This window comes from Gekko japonicus, unplaced genomic scaffold (assembly GCF_001447785.1).
Source record: "Gekko japonicus isolate JY-2015 unplaced genomic scaffold, Gekko_japonicus_V1.1 scaffold543, whole genome shotgun sequence".
Taxonomy (NCBI): Eukaryota; Metazoa; Chordata; class Lepidosauria; order Squamata; family Gekkonidae; genus Gekko; species Gekko japonicus.
Window position 1 is genome coordinate 228,981 of NW_015160225.1, and position 21,274 is coordinate 250,254.

General features: G+C 39.7%; 1 protein-coding gene across 1 annotated transcript in view; it reads right to left on the minus strand.

Annotated features, from left to right (window-relative positions):
* The window catches only part of SRGAP1 (SLIT-ROBO Rho GTPase activating protein 1), a 173,580-nt gene that overhangs the window by 56,443 nt on the left and 95,863 nt on the right, over nucleotides 1-21,274 (minus strand). Inside the window, exons 4-10 of the mRNA XM_015411760.1 lie at nucleotides 17,990-18,052; nucleotides 11,698-11,880; nucleotides 11,250-11,378; nucleotides 2,903-3,124; nucleotides 2,068-2,169; nucleotides 1,237-1,434; nucleotides 1,028-1,112 (exon numbers count right to left, since the gene is read on the minus strand). Coding sequence (XP_015267246.1) covers nucleotides 1,028-1,112; nucleotides 1,237-1,434; nucleotides 2,068-2,169; nucleotides 2,903-3,124; nucleotides 11,250-11,378; nucleotides 11,698-11,880; nucleotides 17,990-18,052 — 982 coding nt within the window. The remainder of the gene's footprint in view (nucleotides 1-1,027; nucleotides 1,113-1,236; nucleotides 1,435-2,067; nucleotides 2,170-2,902; nucleotides 3,125-11,249; nucleotides 11,379-11,697; nucleotides 11,881-17,989; nucleotides 18,053-21,274) is intronic.

A 21,274-nucleotide genomic window follows, 5' to 3' on the forward strand; every position in this document is an offset into this window, starting at 1 on the left:
GGGATGTAAAGCAAAGTTTACTGTATTTAGAACAATACTAAATCAACTGATTGTTATCTAAAGATTTTAATGTTAAGAAAAATGAGAATATTTAATGTTATACTGAAAAAAGAGATAAAAAGGGGAAAGCATTGTGGGAAGCCGAGGAGGGGGGGAGGTATTGGGAATAGGGTGAATGAAATGTAATGGAAACTATTAATTGTGTTAGCTATATGAATTCTCAACGAATGAAAAATAAAAATTTTTGTTAACCAAAAAAAAAAAAGACTCATGTACTAAGACTTCCAACATATACACACAACAGAATTGCAATTAAAAACTGACACTGTTAGGCCTGCACCTCAGGGAGGATCACAGCTTTTCTGTTCCTCCAACATCACCTGTTTCAAGGTAGGAACCAACTGCCAATCACAGTCCCCACTGGGTAAGGGCCTTGCTCACTTTCCTGAAACACAGGGTGGCTGTCACATTGGGGAATGCTGCTCAGAATGGCTACAAGTGGCATGTCGAAGAGCCACACATGTATCATTGGATTAGAGCCCTTCTGTAAATCTATGTCACAAGTGTAAGGATCCATAAAAAGGTAAAGGTTCCCTTGCTCGAAAGCCAGTCGAATCTGACTCTAGGGTTACGGTGCTCATCTCCGTTTCAAAGTCGAAGAGCCAGCGCTGTCCGAAGACGTTTCCGTGGTCATGTGGCCGGCATGACTAAACACCAAGGCGCACGGAACGCTGTTACCTTCCCACCGAAGTGGTACCTATTTATCTACTTGCAATTTATTGCTTTCAAACTGCTAGGTTGGCAGGAGTAAGGATCCATACACCTGTACAAACTATTTATACGTGCATATTATATTGCATCAAGACCACAGGGTATATTCTGCAAGAAAAAGTAGTTTAAAATGTTAGTAGGAAGAAAAAGAACTCCAAGAATCACACAGGAATACCAAGAAAATGCATTGTCTATATTTTTGTCTCTAAATCTATGTGTCTCTGCATTGTAAACATTTTTACTCTGAACCACTTACCTTCCCCAAGTGTTCGCTGCAGTAAATCATGTTTTGCTTGAAGCTTTGTGATGAGATTACTTCCCTCCAGGTACTCTCTGAACTTCTGTAGAGACCAAGATCAATGCATTTGATATCTGAATATTTGCTCCCTTGAATTATAAAAAGTTTGAAAAACTAACTTTGGGTATTAGGATGCTATCATATGGCCGGGTAAATATCGAACATACCATGAAATAGAACTGCTCAGTCTCCTGCTGGTTAGCTCTTCTCTTTGCAATGCTAGGTTTGCTCAAATAAGTCTCAGAAACTGTTGACTTTACAGACTCGGTTGAGCGACTGTGCTGGAAGCATTCAGAAACATCATAATCCTCAATGGTGACCATGTCCTGTATAGTTTGTAAAGTAGCTTCACTAGTCTTCTTAACCTGGGGTTAACAAGTGCATATCACTTTACTGAAAGGAAAGGCAGATTAATGTACTCAGAATGACCATAAAGGGGAGCTATTAACAGTGTCATCCTAAACACAGTTATACCTTTCTAAGTCCACTGAAGTCAATGGGCTTAGAGGAATGTAAAGCACAGGTTAGAATAGCACTGCTAATGGACTCTATGAAGTCTCTGATAAACAATCCTTGATGCAACAGTGGCATATCAATATCACTGCAAAAATACAAAACTTTCACAAAGGCTCACTTGTTGCTAGACATAAAAACAAAACAACAAAAAAGAAACCAATTTAATTATATGACTGCCTAGGCGTAAAATAGTTACACTGATACAAAATGCATAATTGCTAGCCCCCAGAAACCAATTTTAGGCCCACAGATATTGCAATGAAGGTTGAAAAACTTTTATCGGCTTATATCCCCCCAAATCCCACAGCATGAGCCCGCTTGTGTATAAAGATATCCTCTCTTTCAAAAATACTCTGAAAACTGTACTCAATGGACCAATTCAGTACTTTTTAAACTCCATATGAGAGACTGTGACAATATTTGACATAATTAAATAGCCATGGCACTGTTTATCTCCCATCACAAGCAGAGACAAGTCTTACCTCCTCATTTTCAATTTTCAGTGTGGCCAGTCGTGACTGTAACTGCTGATATCTAAGCATGAGTTCCCCTTGGACTGGCTGCTGGATACTGACCTGACTAACCTAATGGAACATTAAAATAAGAGTAGTTAAGTGCTAACTACAGTTCATCAAAGAAAATGGACTATCCAACAACGATTATCCATTATAATATCTATTACATGCATCAATTACAGAATAATGACTGTGCTGCAGGAAGCTAGTCTCTCTTCTTCGCAGGCAATGCTGGAGCAAAGCAGGTTTAACCATAGTTGCATACTATATCTACCATAAGTAAAGATGATTCTATAGTACATACCACCTTCAAGTTTCCGAAAAGATGTCTTATCATCTATTTCCAACTGGTACCTCCCTTTACTTGTGAATGTCTGTATGTGCTGTTACAAAAGGGCACTGAACAGTCCAACATCAGCTTTTTTGCTGTCCTTGTTTATATGCTGAAACTTGTTCGGCCAAAATACAGAAGGTTCACCAGTGTTGTGGCACAATTCAATATGCAGTAATGAAGGGTTCGTTTGGCATGGGATTTGTTTAGAGCAGCTGGCAAATTAAGTTCTACACAAAATGTTCTTTGAGCAGTATTCTTTGGAGAAGCTTGTTTGCTGATCAGCTTGTGTGTGTATGAATAATACTGGCTCTCATTTTACCCTAACTAGACTTTTTGTTCAGATGCATAGAAGCCAGACACCAACAAAAAGGAAATCACAGTTCACAACAGAGGAAATGCTCATCTAGCCACAAACGAAAATTTGTTTGCATTTTTTTCCATGTCTATAAAGAGTCACCAGCTACTGACCTCATCGCCCATATGGGGCTGGAACTCAAATCTCATTGGAGGACAAAAAGCCGTAGGATACATCTCCATGAATCTCTGCTTGTCGCTTCGTGGCTCCAAACTGTCAACAGCATTCTCAATGATGTCCAGACCCTCGTGCCGAGAGGTTTCAAGGTTATATTCTGCAGAGAGGTATGTTCTTAAGGCTCTGTTCAGGCTTGCATGATATCCAAGATCGCAACACTAACAAAATACGAAAAAAGAAAAAAAATGTATAAAACAAAAAAAAAAATTCAGTATCTTGATCTTAATTTTTTTAAAAAGCTGTTATCAATAATCAGTGCTCTATTATTTCCTAACATTCAACTGGGAAACGTGCTAACAAATTTCCTAAACAAACAGAATAATCTTCTTAATAATAGCAATATTCAAGCAGCAGCAGAAATAAGCCGAAGAAGAGCTTCGCAATCAAAAAAAAAGAAGTACATATACATATTAGTCCAACTTTGCCCCATGAAAACAGTTTGAGGAGGTGAGCTGTGCTGGTCTGCAGTAGACGAGCTGACTCCAAGTCCAATAGCACCTTACAGACCAACAAGACTTCCAGGGTATGAGCTTTCATGAGTCAAAGCTGATGAAAATACGTGCTCGAGAGAGCTTTGACTCTCGAAAATACCCTGAAATTCTTGTTATCTAAGATGTGAACTGACTCAAAATATAGCTCAATCTTACCCCATGCTATTTTTTTTAAGTGATTATTTTTAAAAGTACAAAATAATACACAATTTACATCACATCTTGAGTTCTTGGGCAAAGATAATAATAAAAATCCGATTACCATTGGTACAAAGTATGGGTATTTGATAAGAATAACTTTTGTGAGACCTGTTGTCTTGCGTCTACCCATTACAGCTGGCACTAGGATGTAAGTGGTTCTCAAACTTTTTGAAGTAGTACCCACTTCTAAGTTTATTTAGTTTTTGGACCCATTTCTAAACTTGCCGTAGATTTCAGGACCCACTTGCATAGTAACTTGCTACTTTCCCCCCACCCCCAACATTGCTCCATATGCACATTGTTATTTTGTTAAAAATTACATTAAATAGCTATGTATTACTGCAGCTGATGCACTAATGCTTGTGCAAGTGGAACTGTACTGAATGCATTTTCCTTTCAGCTAACACATAAATGGATCCAACCCACAGTTAAGATCATCCCAACAAAGGTCCAGTGCAAAACTGGTTTTGAAGCTGGTTAGCTCAGGAGCATGTTACAGTTTTGCCCAGTCTTTTCCCCTCTTCCCTGCACTGATCTTGCCCTCCCTTCCATTAGTTCCTTTAGCCAGAGAGTACTGCTATGCCTACACCAATACTAATTGGGTTACCTTGCAAATGCACTGAAACCTTGTTTAAATCCTAGTTCATAGGATAAACCTAAGTAGCAGTGCCAGGGAATCATACTATTTTTAAAAAAATTGCAGGTGAGAGTTAATACTTTCATATATAATATTCTTCCTGGAAGAAGAAACTAGTAGAGACAAAATGTTATAGGCCAGTCACTTCTGCTGTGTAACATTTTACCTGTTGTGAAGTTTAAAAAAGAGAGAGACAGTTTTTTATATCCCCAATGTGCAATCTAAGTAGTAGTGCCAGGGAATCATACTTTTTTTGTAAAAAAAAAAATTGCAGGTGAGAGTTAATACTTTCACATATAAAATTCTTCCTGGAAGAAGAAACTAGTAGAGACAAAATGTTACAGGCCAGTCACTTCTACTGTGTAATGTTTTCTAGAGAGAAAAGTATTTACAGTTTTTTATCCTCAGTGTGCAGTCTCAAGTGGTACAGTCTATCACGTGAAGACCAATGCTCCCTCCAAGCTGTGGAGTCTTGTGAGCGTAAATTCTACTTTGTGAGCTAATGTAATTAAAGTTGTGAGCAAGCTATTGCATAAATTAGTTTGCTCTGGAGCCATCCTTCCTGAGCTAAGACAAAAATCTGTGAGCTGGAGGCTCAAAAACTGTGAGCTAGCTTAGAGGGAACCCTGGTGAAGACTATCATTTCCTTTAATACATTCTGCTGCTAAGGCCTAAATTTATTGGTACTAGAAAACTGACAGACATTGCAGCTTCTGGGAGAGATGTGAGTAGAGTTGCCAGATGGGAGCATTGGGGGGGAAGAGATTGGGGGAAATGACATCATGGTGTCGTGCAACATTGCCCTTCCTCTAAGTTTTGCTCCCACTGGTCTAGAAGAGAAAGTTCAGTTGAGTTTGGACTCAGTGTCAATAGGACCTTGGCAGAATGTGGCAGAAAGAGAAAAGCGCACACATAGTAGAAGCAATTCAGTTCTGTGATCAATTCCTAGAAAAATTCTGATATTGTCAGGCAAAGCACACATTATAAATGTGATAAAATATTAACTATCTTTAAATAAATTTACATTCTACTCTCAAATTTATCAGTACTAAACCCATCAATTTTAACCCAATTTACATTTCAAACTACACAGCCTCTCAAAATATGCCTTACCATGAGTTTAACATTGTTGTTCTGGCTTCCAGTTTAAGTGACTCGCCACCCGATGGAGTTGTCCCAAGCCTCGGCTGATGGGAGGGGGTCGAGCTGGTCCCGGACCCTCCGGGGTCTCTGTAGGAGACCCCCAGCCTGGGGAGCCGAGGAAAGCCTCTTCCAAGGCGACAGCCGAGGAATTGAGGCACTCCTTTTTCCCCGATAGGTACCGTTGCCGAGGAGCCAATATGGCACTTAGAGACAACTGCTGGACAAGCGGACATGATCTAAGCGGGAAAAAAGGCTTCTAAGAAATTCCCGAGGCTTTAAAATGTGAGTTAAGCAATGCTCAAGTGAATTCAAGCGAGTATTATACCTCGGGAACAAATAGAAGCGCCTACGGCAAAGCGGGTGGTGGTGGTGAAGGGGGAACTCAAGATCTCCCCCCACACACTAAAACTCAAAGTGGTTTTGAGGCGGAAACAGACTTTAAACAATTATATTTGTTGGAGAATTTAAGTGAACTGATAAGCTGCAGATTGAGTTAAAGCGGAAAGAAATTGCATAACTTTCATCTTGTTTTGAGAAACTTACTTCTTGTTGATATTATGGCTGGGAGAGGGCAGAGGGTGCCGCCGGAGAAAAGAATGCAAACCGGAAATAGACACCCAACAACTCCCTCCTCTTCAAACCAGGAAGTAAACTCGGACATGTCCACTCTATTAGCAAATGCTTTGCGCCCCCTAATGGAACAGATGACAAACCTTAGCTTAAAGCTAGATAATGTACAAGCCCAATTGACTTCTATGGACAAAAGGACTTCAGCAACTGAAAAAAACACTGAAAAAGGTGGAAAAACAAACTGAACTTATAAACAAAAGAGTAGCCGAAACGGAGAAAGAAAGATCCTCCGATAAATCGCAATTAATTCAGCTCCAGCTGGAAAGATCTATGCACGTTCTACGCTTCCAAGGGATACCAGAAGAGAAGAATCAGGATTTAAAGGAACTTTTGGCAGATGCCTTGGCATCATTATTGGATTACAAAAAAGATGAAATAATAAGGGAAATAGACTGGACATACAGGACGTATCCAGATTATATTAAGAAAAATAAACTCCTGGGGGAAGTTTGTTTGAAATTTATGAGACGATCTACCAGGGATCTGGTGCTTAAACTGACGCAAGGGAAACCCTTCAAAATCAAAGACGTGGAGATAAAAATCTTAAAGGATATTCCCTATGAAGTCAGGAAATGGAGGAGATCATATAAAGAACTGACTCTCTATTTACAAAAAAAAGGGATACAATACAGATGGGCATTCCCCGAAGGATTAAATTTTACATTCAAGGATAAAAGAATAAGATTGACTCTGTTCCTAAGGCCAAAAAATTTATGGACCAATTGTCCAGTCCAGCACAGAAGAAAAAAGAGAAGAAAACTAAAACTACGGAGGAGGAGGAAGAAGATGATGATGAAGAAGACTCCTACTCACAGGAGTCAATAAGCTCAAGTAACAGTTCTACCCAGACATCGGAATCTGAAATGGGAGCAGTCGCTCCCAAACTTTGAAGAAGCAAAAGAAGCAAGAAGAAAAGACTCAGAAACAAGCATGATTGTTTGAAAATGCAGCTTATTACTATTATTATTTTTCTTTTTCCTTTTTTCCTTTGATATATATTAATTCTGAGAATTCTTAAGTGTAATAGCTGAACATCTCAATACTATGATCGTGTTACAAAATTAGTTTTTCCCATACCCATATCCTTTAGATTTTAGAGTATTAGGGATATAGTTTTCCTTTCCTCCATCTTTTTAGGTACATTTGTATTAGATTCCTTACCCCGATAACTTTTAGGGCATTAGTATTCCTTTTCCCCATCTAGTAGTATTGTAGTTCATATATATATAAAAATAATAAAAATCCCCTATGGGGGGCAAAACAAAAAACAAAAAAACCCCCATTGTTCTTGTTATTTCCTTTTGTGCATACTCAGAAAAATCTTGTGCCTAACTAATTATCCTGACTGGAATGGTAAAAAAGTAACAACAATAAGAAAGCAGGTCAGTCCGGCTGTTTCTTTTCATAAATTTTAATTCTAAAAGAACTCTGGGTAATTTATTCTAAATAGAAGAAGGAACATTAGGCAGTGATTACTTTTACAAGGTAGTCTAATTATTGCATCAGTAGGATGAAGCTACATCTATAAGACAAAGAGTGTAATATATGCAATCATGTGTCAACAATATCTTTCTCCATTAGACAAACAGGTCAATCTCTATGCAAAAAAGAAATTATGAACATTAAAATTGCATTGGTCAGAAACCAGTGAGTGAACACTTTAATCTTCCAGGGCAGTCTGTTGTGGACCTAAAAGTCTCTATTGTCACACAAAAGAAGTTCAAAGAGAGAATCCAACAGGAAATTGCTCAGTCAGTATACAGCAATAAGTTCAATACTATATTTTTGCCCAACCTTAACAACAAACTGCTATTTCTCACTCACCATAGGTGCTAATATCTCAGCACATCCCACTCCTTACACGTGTACTCTAGTTCAGCTATCATCTCTATATTTTTGTCCTGCACGAGACCTATTTTATTTTAACTCCACTTTGCCTATCTGTCATCAGATGGGAAGAGTCTGAGAGGACTGATTACTCTTTTGATGGGATATGGTTTTATAGCAGTCTCTCTTTGTAAGATCCCCCCAGCACCGTTTTGCCACCCATTTGAAATTATTTACTGGTCTGTATCACCCCAAGTAAATGTTATTGACAGTAATGTGATTTTCATTCTGCATTAAATGGTTAAGTAACTTACTACAGTAATTTTTTTGCTTGTAACATGGATGTGTTCAGGGGTCATTTCGTAGAAAAAGAGGTACAGGAGCTCATTAGCATAATTTACTAGCATAACTTATTTGCATATGCCACACCCTCTGACATCACCGGAAGTGTGTCAGAAGGCAACACACACCACTCAGGCTCCACTGGACTGTTTTGGATTGCTGGGGGGGGGGGGGGGACGCACAGATCTGCCCTCACAGAGGAGGGAGAGCTTGTACCTGAAGGTGGGCCGGGGAGGCTCCGCAACTTACCTGGCTGCTTCTTGCTCCTCATGGCCTGACTAAGGGCGGCTGGGAACAGGAGGCGGGGCTTGTTGCATGTGGCCACCCCCTGGGCTCCTTACTGCCGGAGCTCTGCTCCTGTGTGCTCCCGCAGGAAATGACCCCTGGATGTGTTTACTTTTAGCCCAGGATTACAAATAATTTTTGACCTTCTAATTTCTGAATGATAGAAAAGTTGTGACACAGAAGGGTTTGGTAGTGACTTAATTAATCTCACAGGTGCCCAACCCAGGCAGTAGTTTCTTAAAGCAAATGAGGAATACTTAAGTTCAGCAAAGGACATAGCTCAGAATACTGGATTAACAAAAAGCAATCCAGTCTGTTGCCATTTTTATATTACTTCTTACCAGCACTTTACACCATAGCTATAGATTAACAAAGAAAGGTATACTGAGAGTACTGAAGCAATTATCCAAGGCAAAAGATATAAATTTTTAAGAAAGAAACTCTTTGCATAAGCCAAGCATGAGGGTCAGGGCAATCTCCTCCTGGAACAACATGGGATATTGACAAAGAGGAACCAGTTGAAATCAGCGTCTACACATAGCAAAGATCTCTTCTGATAAGTTCTGCTTTGTTTGTGTTTGTTCAGACCCAAGCATCCGTAGCCATAATCCCACAGGTCAACTTTCTTGTGAAGTTCCTTATGCCATTGATGTCTTAACTTCCCTTCCACTTTGGTACTCAATAAATTAAATTACTGTTAGCCAGTTCCAGTGTCTTACTAACATCCAGTTACACTGTGGGAAATTCCCTTTTCCAGCCAATCATTTATTTATTTATTTATTTATAGATTCAATTTATACCCCGCCCTCCCCGCTACGCGGGCTCAGGGCGGCTTATAATCAGGCATAAGCCAGTATTAAATATAAAACATATTTAAAACCATTTAAAATCTCTACAGTACAATAACATTATTATTAACAAAAGTGCTCTGAGTGTTCTAGCATGATCTTCCACAAGATGGCGTATTACAACTGCACTGCCACTTCAGCGTCGTCTGTTCTGGGAAACACTGATGTTCTCTCTTCCAGGGCCAGGTTATGATGGAACAGTAGTGATGGTAGTGGCGGCTCCTACTCATACGCCTGGCGGAAGAGCTCCGTCTTACAGGCCCTGCGGAACTGTACAAGGTCCCGCAGGGCCCGGATCTCCTCCGGGAGCTCGTTCCACCAGGTAGGAGCCGCCACCAAGAAAGCCCTGGCCCTGGTAGCGGCCAGCCTGGCCTCTTTGGGGCCTGGCATCGCCAGGAGGTGTTGCGTCCCCGACCGTAGTGCTTGCGGGGGAACATATGAGGAAAGGCGGTCCCTTAGGTATGGAGGACCCCGACCACCCCTTTTCAATCATGAGTACTTCCTTTATAAAAAGAGTTACTGTTCATAGAATAAATTCCAGACACTAAATAATTGCCCTGTACAACAAAGGAAGAAAATGCATAATGGGTGTACTTCAAACTGGAGTGGCCATAGCATAGTGTTCAGCACACATTTTACATATTCTAAGTTCTACCTCTGGCATTTCTAGGTAAGTAACAAGACTGGATTTGACTTCTGCTAGTCAAAGTTATGAGCTAGCTGAACTGTTACTCTAAGGGGGCTATGTATATCCTGAAAGGCACTGTCACATTTCCTCCCCTTTAAGGTCTGTAATTAAAAGCAGACAAGCCATTTTTCTCTTTATTTGATGGTTGAAGTGGGATATCAGAACATACTATCAGCTTAGACTCAGATGTAAACTGTTTTTTTTTTTTTGTGGGGAAAGTATTCGTTACTCAGGTCAGTAATAGGGGTGTGCAATCAGTATTTCCGGGTATTTTACCAGTATTTTCGGGGTATTTTGTCAGCCTTACTGGTATTTTGGGGGTATTTTTCAGCTGGATATCAGCCAGGGTATTTATCTGGCTATCTGATATGGCCAAGCCTGAAAAATCCTGAAAATATTCATGATTTTTTGGGGCTGCCAGATAGCTGGCTTTAAAGGGATTGCAGTCCCTTTAAACACCTTCTGGGTGAAACTGTAGCTTGAAGAAGACATTTAAAGGGGCTGCAAGCCCTTTAAATGCCTTCAGAGTTCAACTGCAGCTTGCAAAAGGCATTTAAAGGGACTGTGTTCTCTTTAAATTTCTTTCCTCCCTCCATTGGAAATAATGGAGGATGGGGGCACCTTCTTCTGGGGCCGATAGAATTGGACCCTATGGGCCAATCTTTTTGAACCTTGGGGTGTTTTTTGAGGAGAGGCACCAGCAGCTATGCTGCAAATGTGGTGCCTCTACCTCAAAAAACAGTCCCCATAGAGACCCAGATACCCCCAAATTGATTCTCCATTATAACCTATGGGGACCACTGACCATAATGGTTCCCTTAGGGTATAGTGTAGCTGAAAACATTCAGCAATCCAAAATACTTACCATATCCAACTACCATACCAGTATTGGGATTCGGGAATATTTTTCAACATACCCTAACCTGAAAAATACCGAGGTTTTCTGCACACCCCTAGTCAGTAAGTCTATTTATAGTGACCATGCTACTGAACTACATTATAATGTTCCTTTCTTAAAATATGACATTAATATCCTCTATAGTACAGCTGCGCTTCAAAACAGGCAATAACAAAGTTAATCACATTATAACTACATAGTACTGATTATATATGTGTTCGAAATGAAAAGCAGAAAGGAAATGCCAAACACTGTGCCTTAACATGAGAACTAAACAAACATCATCTACTTACATCAATCAAATCTGAAAGGTCATGAATATAATACTTGAATACAGACGCATTCGTTGCTTCAAGAGTTAGCAGGTACTCATTCCTGGCTTTAATGGATTTCAGCTTGTTTTCAGAATATTTTGCTTGACGCTTAGGGGAAAAAAACAGTGCCAATACGGCAAAAATACTTTAATTATTTCATCCAAGAATTATAAACATATGAGGCTATTTCAGAAAGCGATGGCACTGTATATGGAGTATGTACAACACTGCTATTATTTTTTAAAATACACTTGCACATTTCTTTCACATCTCTGGTACACACATAATCAAAACAATTAAGGATTCCCAGGTTCATTCTGCATTAAAATGAAAACACATCACAAAAACTTCCAAAAATTCTGGGAGTTTTAAAAAAATCTCTTATACAATTGAATTTTGTAACAGATTTTCATAAAGTGCTTCTTACTTTTTCCCTCATTTTTTCAATTTTCTTCACAGAACTCCGCCTCTGATGTCTTTCCTCAAGCCGAATATGGAAAACAGGCTCTCCTGACCTTCCAATTTGTTTTTCTTCTTGCTTCTCAGCCTCCTTTAGTTTACTTTCTGCACTGATACTCTCTGTATGATACATGTGGTATGTTTTCATGACCTATGGCAGAAGAAGATACATATGAAGAAACAGAAAACTGAATGAAGAAAAGGCTACCCATTTCCAGAACACCATGATGTATTTGAATTTATTGCCTGCCCTGGTTCCAAGGCTCAGGGCAAGTTATAGTATAAAAAATAGCCAGTGTTGATAGCCTTTAAATATGCACGAGATCAAATGCTAGAGATACTTAAGAGAATGGAATTAATTAATTTTGGTGCACTGTTAGAGAATGCTACTATATGTATGATCACTATGCCATGTTGAACGGAAGGAGACATTGACACCATGAGTGGATAACGGTCCACTTGGTACAGGCAGATTTTGTACCACTTAAATAGAAATGGCAATGTTAGAATTCCTGTCAAGATTGAGAAACTTCTTCAATCCAAGTGACATTGTTCGTGCTGGAGTATTGCACAGTGATTAGCTGACTTCTTCTTCATTAGTACATGGAGGGAGCTCATATCCCCAAACAACTCTGTAAGTTGGGCTATGATCTTTATGGTATTTAGTGGCAACAGGTGGCTACTGCATCAAGTTGCCAGAAGCCCATGCTGCACTCATGATGTGAGCAAACACTGAATCCGTCAAAGTTGTTTCAGCAGGTGGGATAAAGCTACAAACAGTGGGAAGGACTAAAATGGGTGGGGTGATGCTTGGTGTGCTATGCCTGCATAACCAAAAGGGTTGACTGGTAGGCATAGCAGAAGCACTGGAATCAGTGGGCTTAGACCAGAGGAACTCTGCCTGGGACAGGATTGCACCATTAATAAACTAATTCTACAATACTGGATTGTTCTCAATGGACTTCATTTCAGTGAGTATACAAAGGATTGCACTGTTAACATCATATTTTATTTTAAGATACAACATGAAATGTTCTATGGTATATGTATAGGCATGGTTTACAGGAAGAACCAGAATCAGTTCTGTCACTTCCAGAACTCAGTTAATAAAACTGTGAACACTGCTTTTGGGAGTTTGCTTGGCACTGGCTCCTGTTTCTTCTCTATCTTGAAAGTATCTAAAGCAGTGAAACAAACAAACATTCAGAAAATGACTAAATGCAGTGCAAGTCCTAACAAAAATTTCCTGGGAGTTAAGTCCCACTGAATGGACTTGAGTAGGATTCTTAGGACTGCTTGCTAATATTTCTGCAAAAACAGGTGAACTATATTTTCAACTAACAACAATGAGAAAAACAAATCTGCATATGTTGAAAACAGATACAAAGCAAAGTGCTCTTAAAACAACCGTTTCCCATAGTCTCTGTGGGCTTTTAATATTCCAGAGAAGGACCTGGATTTTGGAGGTATTTTACATTTCATTTGCATGTCTTACAGTATTCAGCTTTTTGAACTGCACAGGCTGAAAAATCACTTTGTAGTCTATCTCAAAGACTGGAATTTTGAGCTTCAGAGAGTCATGGACTTTCAGTTGCTAAAAGTGCCCTTGAGCAAAACGAATTATTTTTCAAAATCATAATGGCTTTTCATGTTCCAAGACCTTCTCAACAGGAGGTGGAGAGTGATTTGGACTCTAGCTACTACTACTTCTTGGGCCCATTTCTTATTCAGCAGTTCATGGCATTTATTATTTATCTGTTTCAAGACCTGAACTAAAACATTCTCTGGTCAATGGTGTGACACCCATTATCCAACGATGAAAGTGCTGTTAGTAAGCTCCTGGTATCAATATGTATTCATCAATACTGAGTAAATAGCTCATTAAAAAAAATACTTGTACCTTCATTCTACACCAATACAAATGAGCGTGATTTAGGACCATTTAGTAGGTGTAATAATGTGGTCTGTTAAGTGTTTGAGATTATTCATGAGTACTCGATTTATAGATTTCATCTTGGACTAAGAAAATTCATAGTGGTGATTAAGCTTGGCTATTTCACAAAAGTAAAAACAGTCAGGAAAACCTGAACATGAGCAGTGCAATCCTGAGTCAAGTTACAACTACCTAAGACATGAATAGTGCACTCCCAAGTCAAGTTACACCTATCTAAACCATAAGTTTTCACTGAATTTAGAAGGTAAAATATTGTTTAGGTTTACATACCTAAATTACTAAAAACGGCAATATCTTCTTTTGATTTGCCCTAAACGGGTTCTAAAATCAATTCTTTGGTGGTGGTCACACGCGCAAGATAACACCGGGGGGGGGGGGGGGGAGCGAGGCGATTTCCCCCGGAAGAATTTGACCCGCAGTTGCACAATCACACAGCCCTTTGAAGCTGCGGAGGTAGCCCACCACTGCATGATCAGATGCAACCGTAGGTGAGTCAAGGTTTGTTTGGTTTTTTGCCGTTTGTTCCGGATGCGCTTAAAAAGGGAATCAATAAATTGTATCTCAGCACTGAGGGCTCCCTATGGAGTGTGCGATGATGCGTATACTGAGAAGGGGGAAAAAACAACGGCACAGAGTCAGGATGGCCTGATCAGACCATCTTGATGCCATGAGAGTGTGCTGGAGCAATCACACAGGGGAAAGTCTGTCCGTGGCCCATAGCAACCCATTTGCTACTGGACTTTCCCTGGTGTCTTCTTACTTCGCTTCTGTAGTGGATCAAAACGGGTTGCCGACAGGTACAGGGCGCTTCCCTTTAAATTCACCTCGCATTCGTGCCTATGGTGCGGCTAAATGTGCGTGTGATTGTGCCCTCTGTGTATGACTCTGACCTGGATAGCACAGGCTAGCCTGATCTCATGAGATCTTGGAAGCTAAGCAGGGTTGGCCCTGGTTAGTACTTGGATGGGAGATCATCAAGGAAGTCCAGGGCCCCGTACGCAGAGGCAGGCAATAGCAAACCCACCTCTGTTAGTCTCTTGCCTTAAAGACCCTATGAGGAAGCCACAAGTTGGCTGCAACTTGACGACACTTTCCACCACCACATATCACTCAGATATCATATATTCTTCATTTAGAAGTAACTCCCCAAAACCCCTAGCTATTATAAAGATAACAGCGATATGCAAGAAGGTATAAAATTAATAACAAGTGATGTCCACAATAAGGTTGCCATCTCTGGGCAGGGAAATTCCGATGAAGTCCACAAAGAAGAAACGGCAAGTGAAGCAGAAAGAAACTGGAACTGTTTTCCATATATGGCTGAGCTGAGAAAAATACATTCCAAGTACTATGGCTGCATATGTTGATCTACACAGGAATACTGCATTAGCTTCGTTGTGTCTAAACTGAACTTCACTGAAAAACACACACATAATCTGTCTGCGTGCATCCATTTTGCTAGTTTGATCCATAATTCAACCAGCACTCCGCAGATAAACAATCCCTAGTAATTTAGTGGTCTAACTAGTACATTTTTTTGATGTACTATCATCTTAAATGTTAACATGTTTAGTATTTCGTATACTTAAAGAAAAAAATAGTCTGTTGAACTGTGACAGCACAAAGATGGGAAACCTTCCTTCTCATTCAACTGCAGCAGATAAAAGACTATAATAATTTTCTTCCAGTGTCAACACCACAACTCTATGGCATACATCAACGCCAGTCAAGATGCAGTAATGTTAAATTTAAAATGAGCCCTTCTGGGAATTGTTCATTTCAGTGCATGGAGGGTGACCAAATCAGGGATGCAACACTGCAACAACAGTGCTCACCTTTGTTTTACCTGAAATAAATAAATTTTAGTAGCTATTGACTTGCTGAAGAGGTACCATGTAGCTACATGGGTACTGAAGCACTGCATTAAAAAAAAATCATATAAAGGCAAAAAACAGTTTTTCATTTCAATACTACATTATTACCAAATTTTACAGGAAATACATTTTCCTATTTAAACGTATTTAAACATACAAAAGTTTAAAATACATACGAGAACCAAATTATTTTTAAACAGACACTACCTGTAAAGCATTGGAAAGATATCTGTGCTCTGACATTTTCAGATCTTAAGGAAGAGGCCACTACGGAATTTAGGACCTGAGCTTAGTACATAAAGTTTAGTCCTACTTGCATTTTGCCTGAAAAAATGCTGCATTTGCACTACAGACCCTGCTGCCCAATATAGTATTAGTGCTCCATGTTTCTCACTTGGAGTGCTACCGCATTCTAGGCCAGCTTCAAGTTTCCAAACAGTCTTCCAAAGCAGTCCCATCCAGAATGGATTAAAATAGCATCAACCAGGGGCATGTTTAACTCTCCTATCTAACTGAGGAATATTACAAGCTGCATAAAATGAACACATTAAAGCCAAATGGCTTATCATTTTATTATCCTCCAGTTAATGGAATATGGTTTCTATGCCCTTAAACTGTTCAAAATGGTATACAGGGGCCATAAGCCTATACTTTTTAGTCTTTAGTCATACAGACTTTTTTGCAGCCCTTAGTCCACCCTCCTGTACAAAAGTATGCCTTCTTGTTGCAATGGCCTAAGATATGCTTCAGTGAATTAATCTTATTTCCTCTCCTGATAAGGTAAACCTAGGTTTGCCAGATCTGGGTTAGGAAATACTTGGAGATTTTGGGGCTGGATCCCGGGGATTTGAAACTGGTCATCTGGAGATCAGTTACAATAGCAGGAGATCTCCAGGGGCCACTTGGAAGTTGGCGACCCTAGGTAGACCTGAGCAAGGCTGCTAATGATAGGACGTTTTGGAGGACATTAATTCATAGGGTTGCCATATGTTGGAAGTGACTTAATGGCACTGAACATACAACACATACAAACATCTCTTTTCCACATGGACTAAGTCAAAGTAGAAATTCCGAACAGTTGTTACAAGACCATGCAACTAATGTTAACAGTGTAGGATCATGAACTTTAGTAAAAGTGAGTTGATTCAAAGGCGACTGGGGGGGGGGATCTCATATATGAATGAAAATACCCCTTCCAGCTGGATATTCAATCCAATATAATCAAACACCCACCAACACTGCTCTTTGAGTGCTTTCATTGTGTCAACACCACACCCAGTCCTGTTTTGCCCTAGAGAGGAAGGAGGAAGAACATACTGCACATCTCACAGACTTAAGTAAATCAGACCAACCATTACATGAGAGTGCAAACACAACATTTTTGTTTACTACAACAAAAAATAGTACACTACCCACCCTTGGATATATATTTATTTCAAGAAGTTTCTATTTCAACAAGTATTACAAACATGCAATCCACAAACTACAGAATCCTTATGAAAGCCTAAGGGGGGAACTTAGAGGAAAATGTGCGTGGGGGTGGGGAGTTGGTTCTTCTGTTCTAAAGAATTTACATCCTTCTAAGCCTAATGAGTTCAATGGACTCAGAAGGGGGAAAAATCTACCTCTGATTAGGCCTGCACTGTTAATATTAAATTTAATAAATATGATGAATTTTGAGCTATTAAAGTAGTAAAATAGGCTTAGGCTTGATAAAAAAGAAAGCACTGCATACATTTCAATGCCTTTCTACCCATATCTGTTAAAAAAAATTCCCCTATGGCTGAAAAATTTCTGAAAATTTTCTCCCTACGACCAATATATACATTATGTGACTGATTATTAATTTTTCATGTTTTATCAGCGTATAAATAATTTAAAAAGTCAACAGACACTCATAAAAAGGACCAGTCATAGGACTGAAGGATCACAGAATTACATTGTTATAAACACTGATAATGCCTAAACGAAGCAGCTTTGAAGCAGAACTCATAAAGGACTTTCTTCTGCTTCCAATTGGGTCAATAAAATAATCCTACTGAGTTGGCACAATTTAAAAAACAAACAAGATCCAGTTCATGAAAGACATTACATTTCACTATATTGCTGTAAGCACATAAAGACAGAAAGCATAATAGTCTACTCAAGTCCATTATGTATAACTAGGCAAGTCAGTAAACATTTAATTTCCAGCTAAGCATGTGATGGTTTTAAAAAAAATTGTTGAAAATGATCAGAAACTTCTATAAGATTCTGAAAAGTTCAATTTTTTTCTTCTGAGGTTAAAGCGATAGTCTTAATTAAACACTGCCACCAAGCTAAAACACAGTATTGTACCATAACATGTTGACTTGATTAAAAATGTACAAATGCCTAAAAATGAACTTTCAATGAACAATTCTTGCAATCAAAGCCAAATCCAATATGCTTACCGTATAAAGCTCATTAAGAACCCTCATTAAATCCTCATGAAGCTGGAATGCAATTTCTTTGCTCTGTAATTAAAAAGAAATTATTAGCAAGAGTCACTTAAAACTAGCACTGAACAGAAAAGAGGGAGGAAGTTTAAGGAGCCTCTACATCCCCCTGTAAATGGGAAAGAAAGAATTTATGGAACAGTAAAGTATACTCTTGTCTTTTGTGGATTTGTGGCTTGCGATTTCACTTATTTGCAGTCCATGGTCTGATCAAATAATGCGGTCTCCACCATTACATTCTGCAAAAATTTGGTTACTTTGCTATTGGGAGGCAGCAGAACTCTGCCTCCCAGTATTTGTGGATTCTGCCATTTGTGGTGATCCTGGAAATTGTATATATCGATGATATAATTGTATATTAATCATTACTGAAAAACTCTTTGTTTTTTTCCAAAGAGGAGAGATACATGTTTGCAAATTAGCCAAACACACTCATTTTAGCCACTAAGGTGGGGGTGTGTTGACTCTTGTCTATAAATCCTTTTATAAGTAATCCTAGAAGCAGGGGCCATGGTGGCTTAGAGGTTAAGACACTGAGCTGCAGGCAGGAAGGTCGGTAGTTCAGCAGTTCGAGACCCTACTGCTGCATGACAGAGTTAGCTCCTGTCTCTGGCCCCAGCTCCTGCCAACCTAGCAGTTCAAAAGCAAGAAATTGCAAGTAGATAAATAGGTGGACCTTCAGTGGGAAGGTAACAGCATTCTGTGCACCTTGACGTTTAGTCATGCCGGCCACATGACCATGGAAAAGTCTTTGGACAGCGCTGGCTCTTCAGCTTGGAATCGGAGATGAGCACCACCCCTTAGAGTCGGATTTGACTAGCTTTCGAGCAAGGAAAACCTTTAACTTTAATGCTAGAAGCAGTTCTCAGATGTTCAATACTGCTGGTCCAAATGAAGATTCTTTTCATTTCTTGCTTTTACATTTCTTAACTTTAAGAACACATGTAAATCGAGATCTGGTTCTGGTTCCACGAGACAGGTTGTGTGTGCCTTTCTTGGTGAATTTCCAAAACCTCAAGTGCTCTCACAAGAGAGAGCCAAGGCAGGGAGTTTGTGCTATACTCCAGGAGGACTTGCACAGCGCTTGGAAGAAATAGCAATCTCCAAAGCAGGGGGCTATAGGAGGATTTAATTTCATTTATGGAATGAAATTAAAGAAAAATATTATGGGAAGACTCCAAAATGGATATCGCCCTTAGAAGCATACATAAAAGCTTCCGTTATAAAACCATGTGATAGAGAAAGCTATCAAATATTGCTGGACGAGAATAACAAGTTAAAATCAGAAGAAATACTATTAAAATTATTTAAAATAAATCTAACGGTGGGAAGTTATGCAACTTAGATCTAGATATGCTAAAGATGTGATAGTAGGATTTCAAGATATAAAACACAATTAGTTAAGATCTGGTTATCAACAAGCGACAAAATGATTCAGAAACTATATAGATTTTTACTAGAAGAATATTTACAAGATGAAAAGTTAGCTCAACGATGAGAGCATGGATGATATAGTACATAACGATAGATATAGACCAATGGGCAAATACATGGAAAACACTGAACAATATGAGAGCGAGTAATTATAAAGAAAATATCTATAACGTTTTTCACTGATGGTATTGGTCTCCAGATAGGATAGCTAAATGTCACCCATCAATATCTAAAACATGTTGGAAGTGTAAAAGAAATGTGGGGACATTTTATCATATGTGGTGGCGTTGTAGGAAAACAGATGTATCTTGGAAGATGATACAAAAGATAATTTCGGATATTATGAACTTAAACTTGGACCTAACTCCTGAAATAGCTTTATTGAATATGATACCAGGAGATTATAAACAAAATGAAAAGTATTTGTTAACCTATATATTGACAACTGCAAGGATATTGTTGGCCAGGTATTGGAAACAAGATAAATTCCCCACGAGAGGAAATACTGTGTAAATTGATGGAAGTAACAGAAATGGACAAACTAAGTTTAATTCTTCAAGGGAAAGATGAAAATGTATTTATTGAAAGATGGGAAAGCCTGTATAACTGGATTAACAAAGTATGGAAAATGTAGACTCAAATGTATAGAAGGATGATTATATGTATAAGACAATTAAGTGGAAAATTGATAAATAAAATAGAAAAAAAAGAACACATGTAAATCAGCCCAGAAGTGACTGGACAGAAGACAGGAAGAATGAAGTGTGAATGAAAAAGGAGAAAAGGCAAACACTGGGACAGCCAAGAACTTGTAGATATTCACAAAAGGGCATGAGACTGAATAAAGGCGATGGAAAATGCTGTGATAGTCAGTGTACAGGAAACTAGTTGCTAGGGGTGTGTGTTCAGCATACACCGAACCAAAAAAATACCTGAAAAATACCTTATTGGTATTTTTCGGATATTATTTAAACTGAATACAGATCAGAGATTTGTATTTGGCTACCGGTATAGCTGATCCCCCAAAAGCCATTTATTTATTTATTTATTTATTTATTTATTTTTGCTTTTATTCAGGAGTAGTCAGCTATACCACAAGCCAGCCCCAGCTGGGGTGGTGTGGAACTCTCAGCTGGCTGGCTCTTCTTGCAGCTCTGTTTACACCAAGCTGCAAGAGGAGCCGGCCCAGGATTGGTTGGGGTGCAGATCCTGGGAAGAGCTTCTCCTGCAGTGCAGCTTAAACCTCGCTGAGGAAGAAGGCCTCCCAGCTGGGTCTGCATGCGGCATGGAGAGACCTCCATGCTGCATGCAGATCCGGGGGACAGCTTCTCCTGCGGTGCCATTTAAACCACGCCACAGAAAAAGCCCTCCCAGCCAGGTCTGTGTGCAGGCCCGTAGCTAACGCGGGGCCCACGGGGCCTGGCCCCCCAGCAGTTTTTATGGGGCCCCTTTCTGAGCCTCGGCTCCCCTACCCCAGCTCCCCCTGATTGCCTGTCAGCCTGTTGGCAGGGAGGACAAGGGCAGTGATTTCAGAGGCTGTCCCTGGTGCTGTGCGGTGGGAAGAGGGACGGGGGTTCCTTGGGGGGGGAGCTGGACCCGGAGGCTGTGGCTGCTGCAGCCCTTGCCCTGGAGCCTCTGATTGAATTAGCAGGCGGGCCCCCCAGGCCCCCTCCCTAAAAAGTCCTTAGCTACGGGGCTGTCTGTGTGTAGTGGGGAGAGACCTACTCGCCACATGCAGATCCTGGGGCCACTGGCATTTTTCTTCTTGGGTCTATTGAACATGAAAAAATGCATGATTTTTTGGAA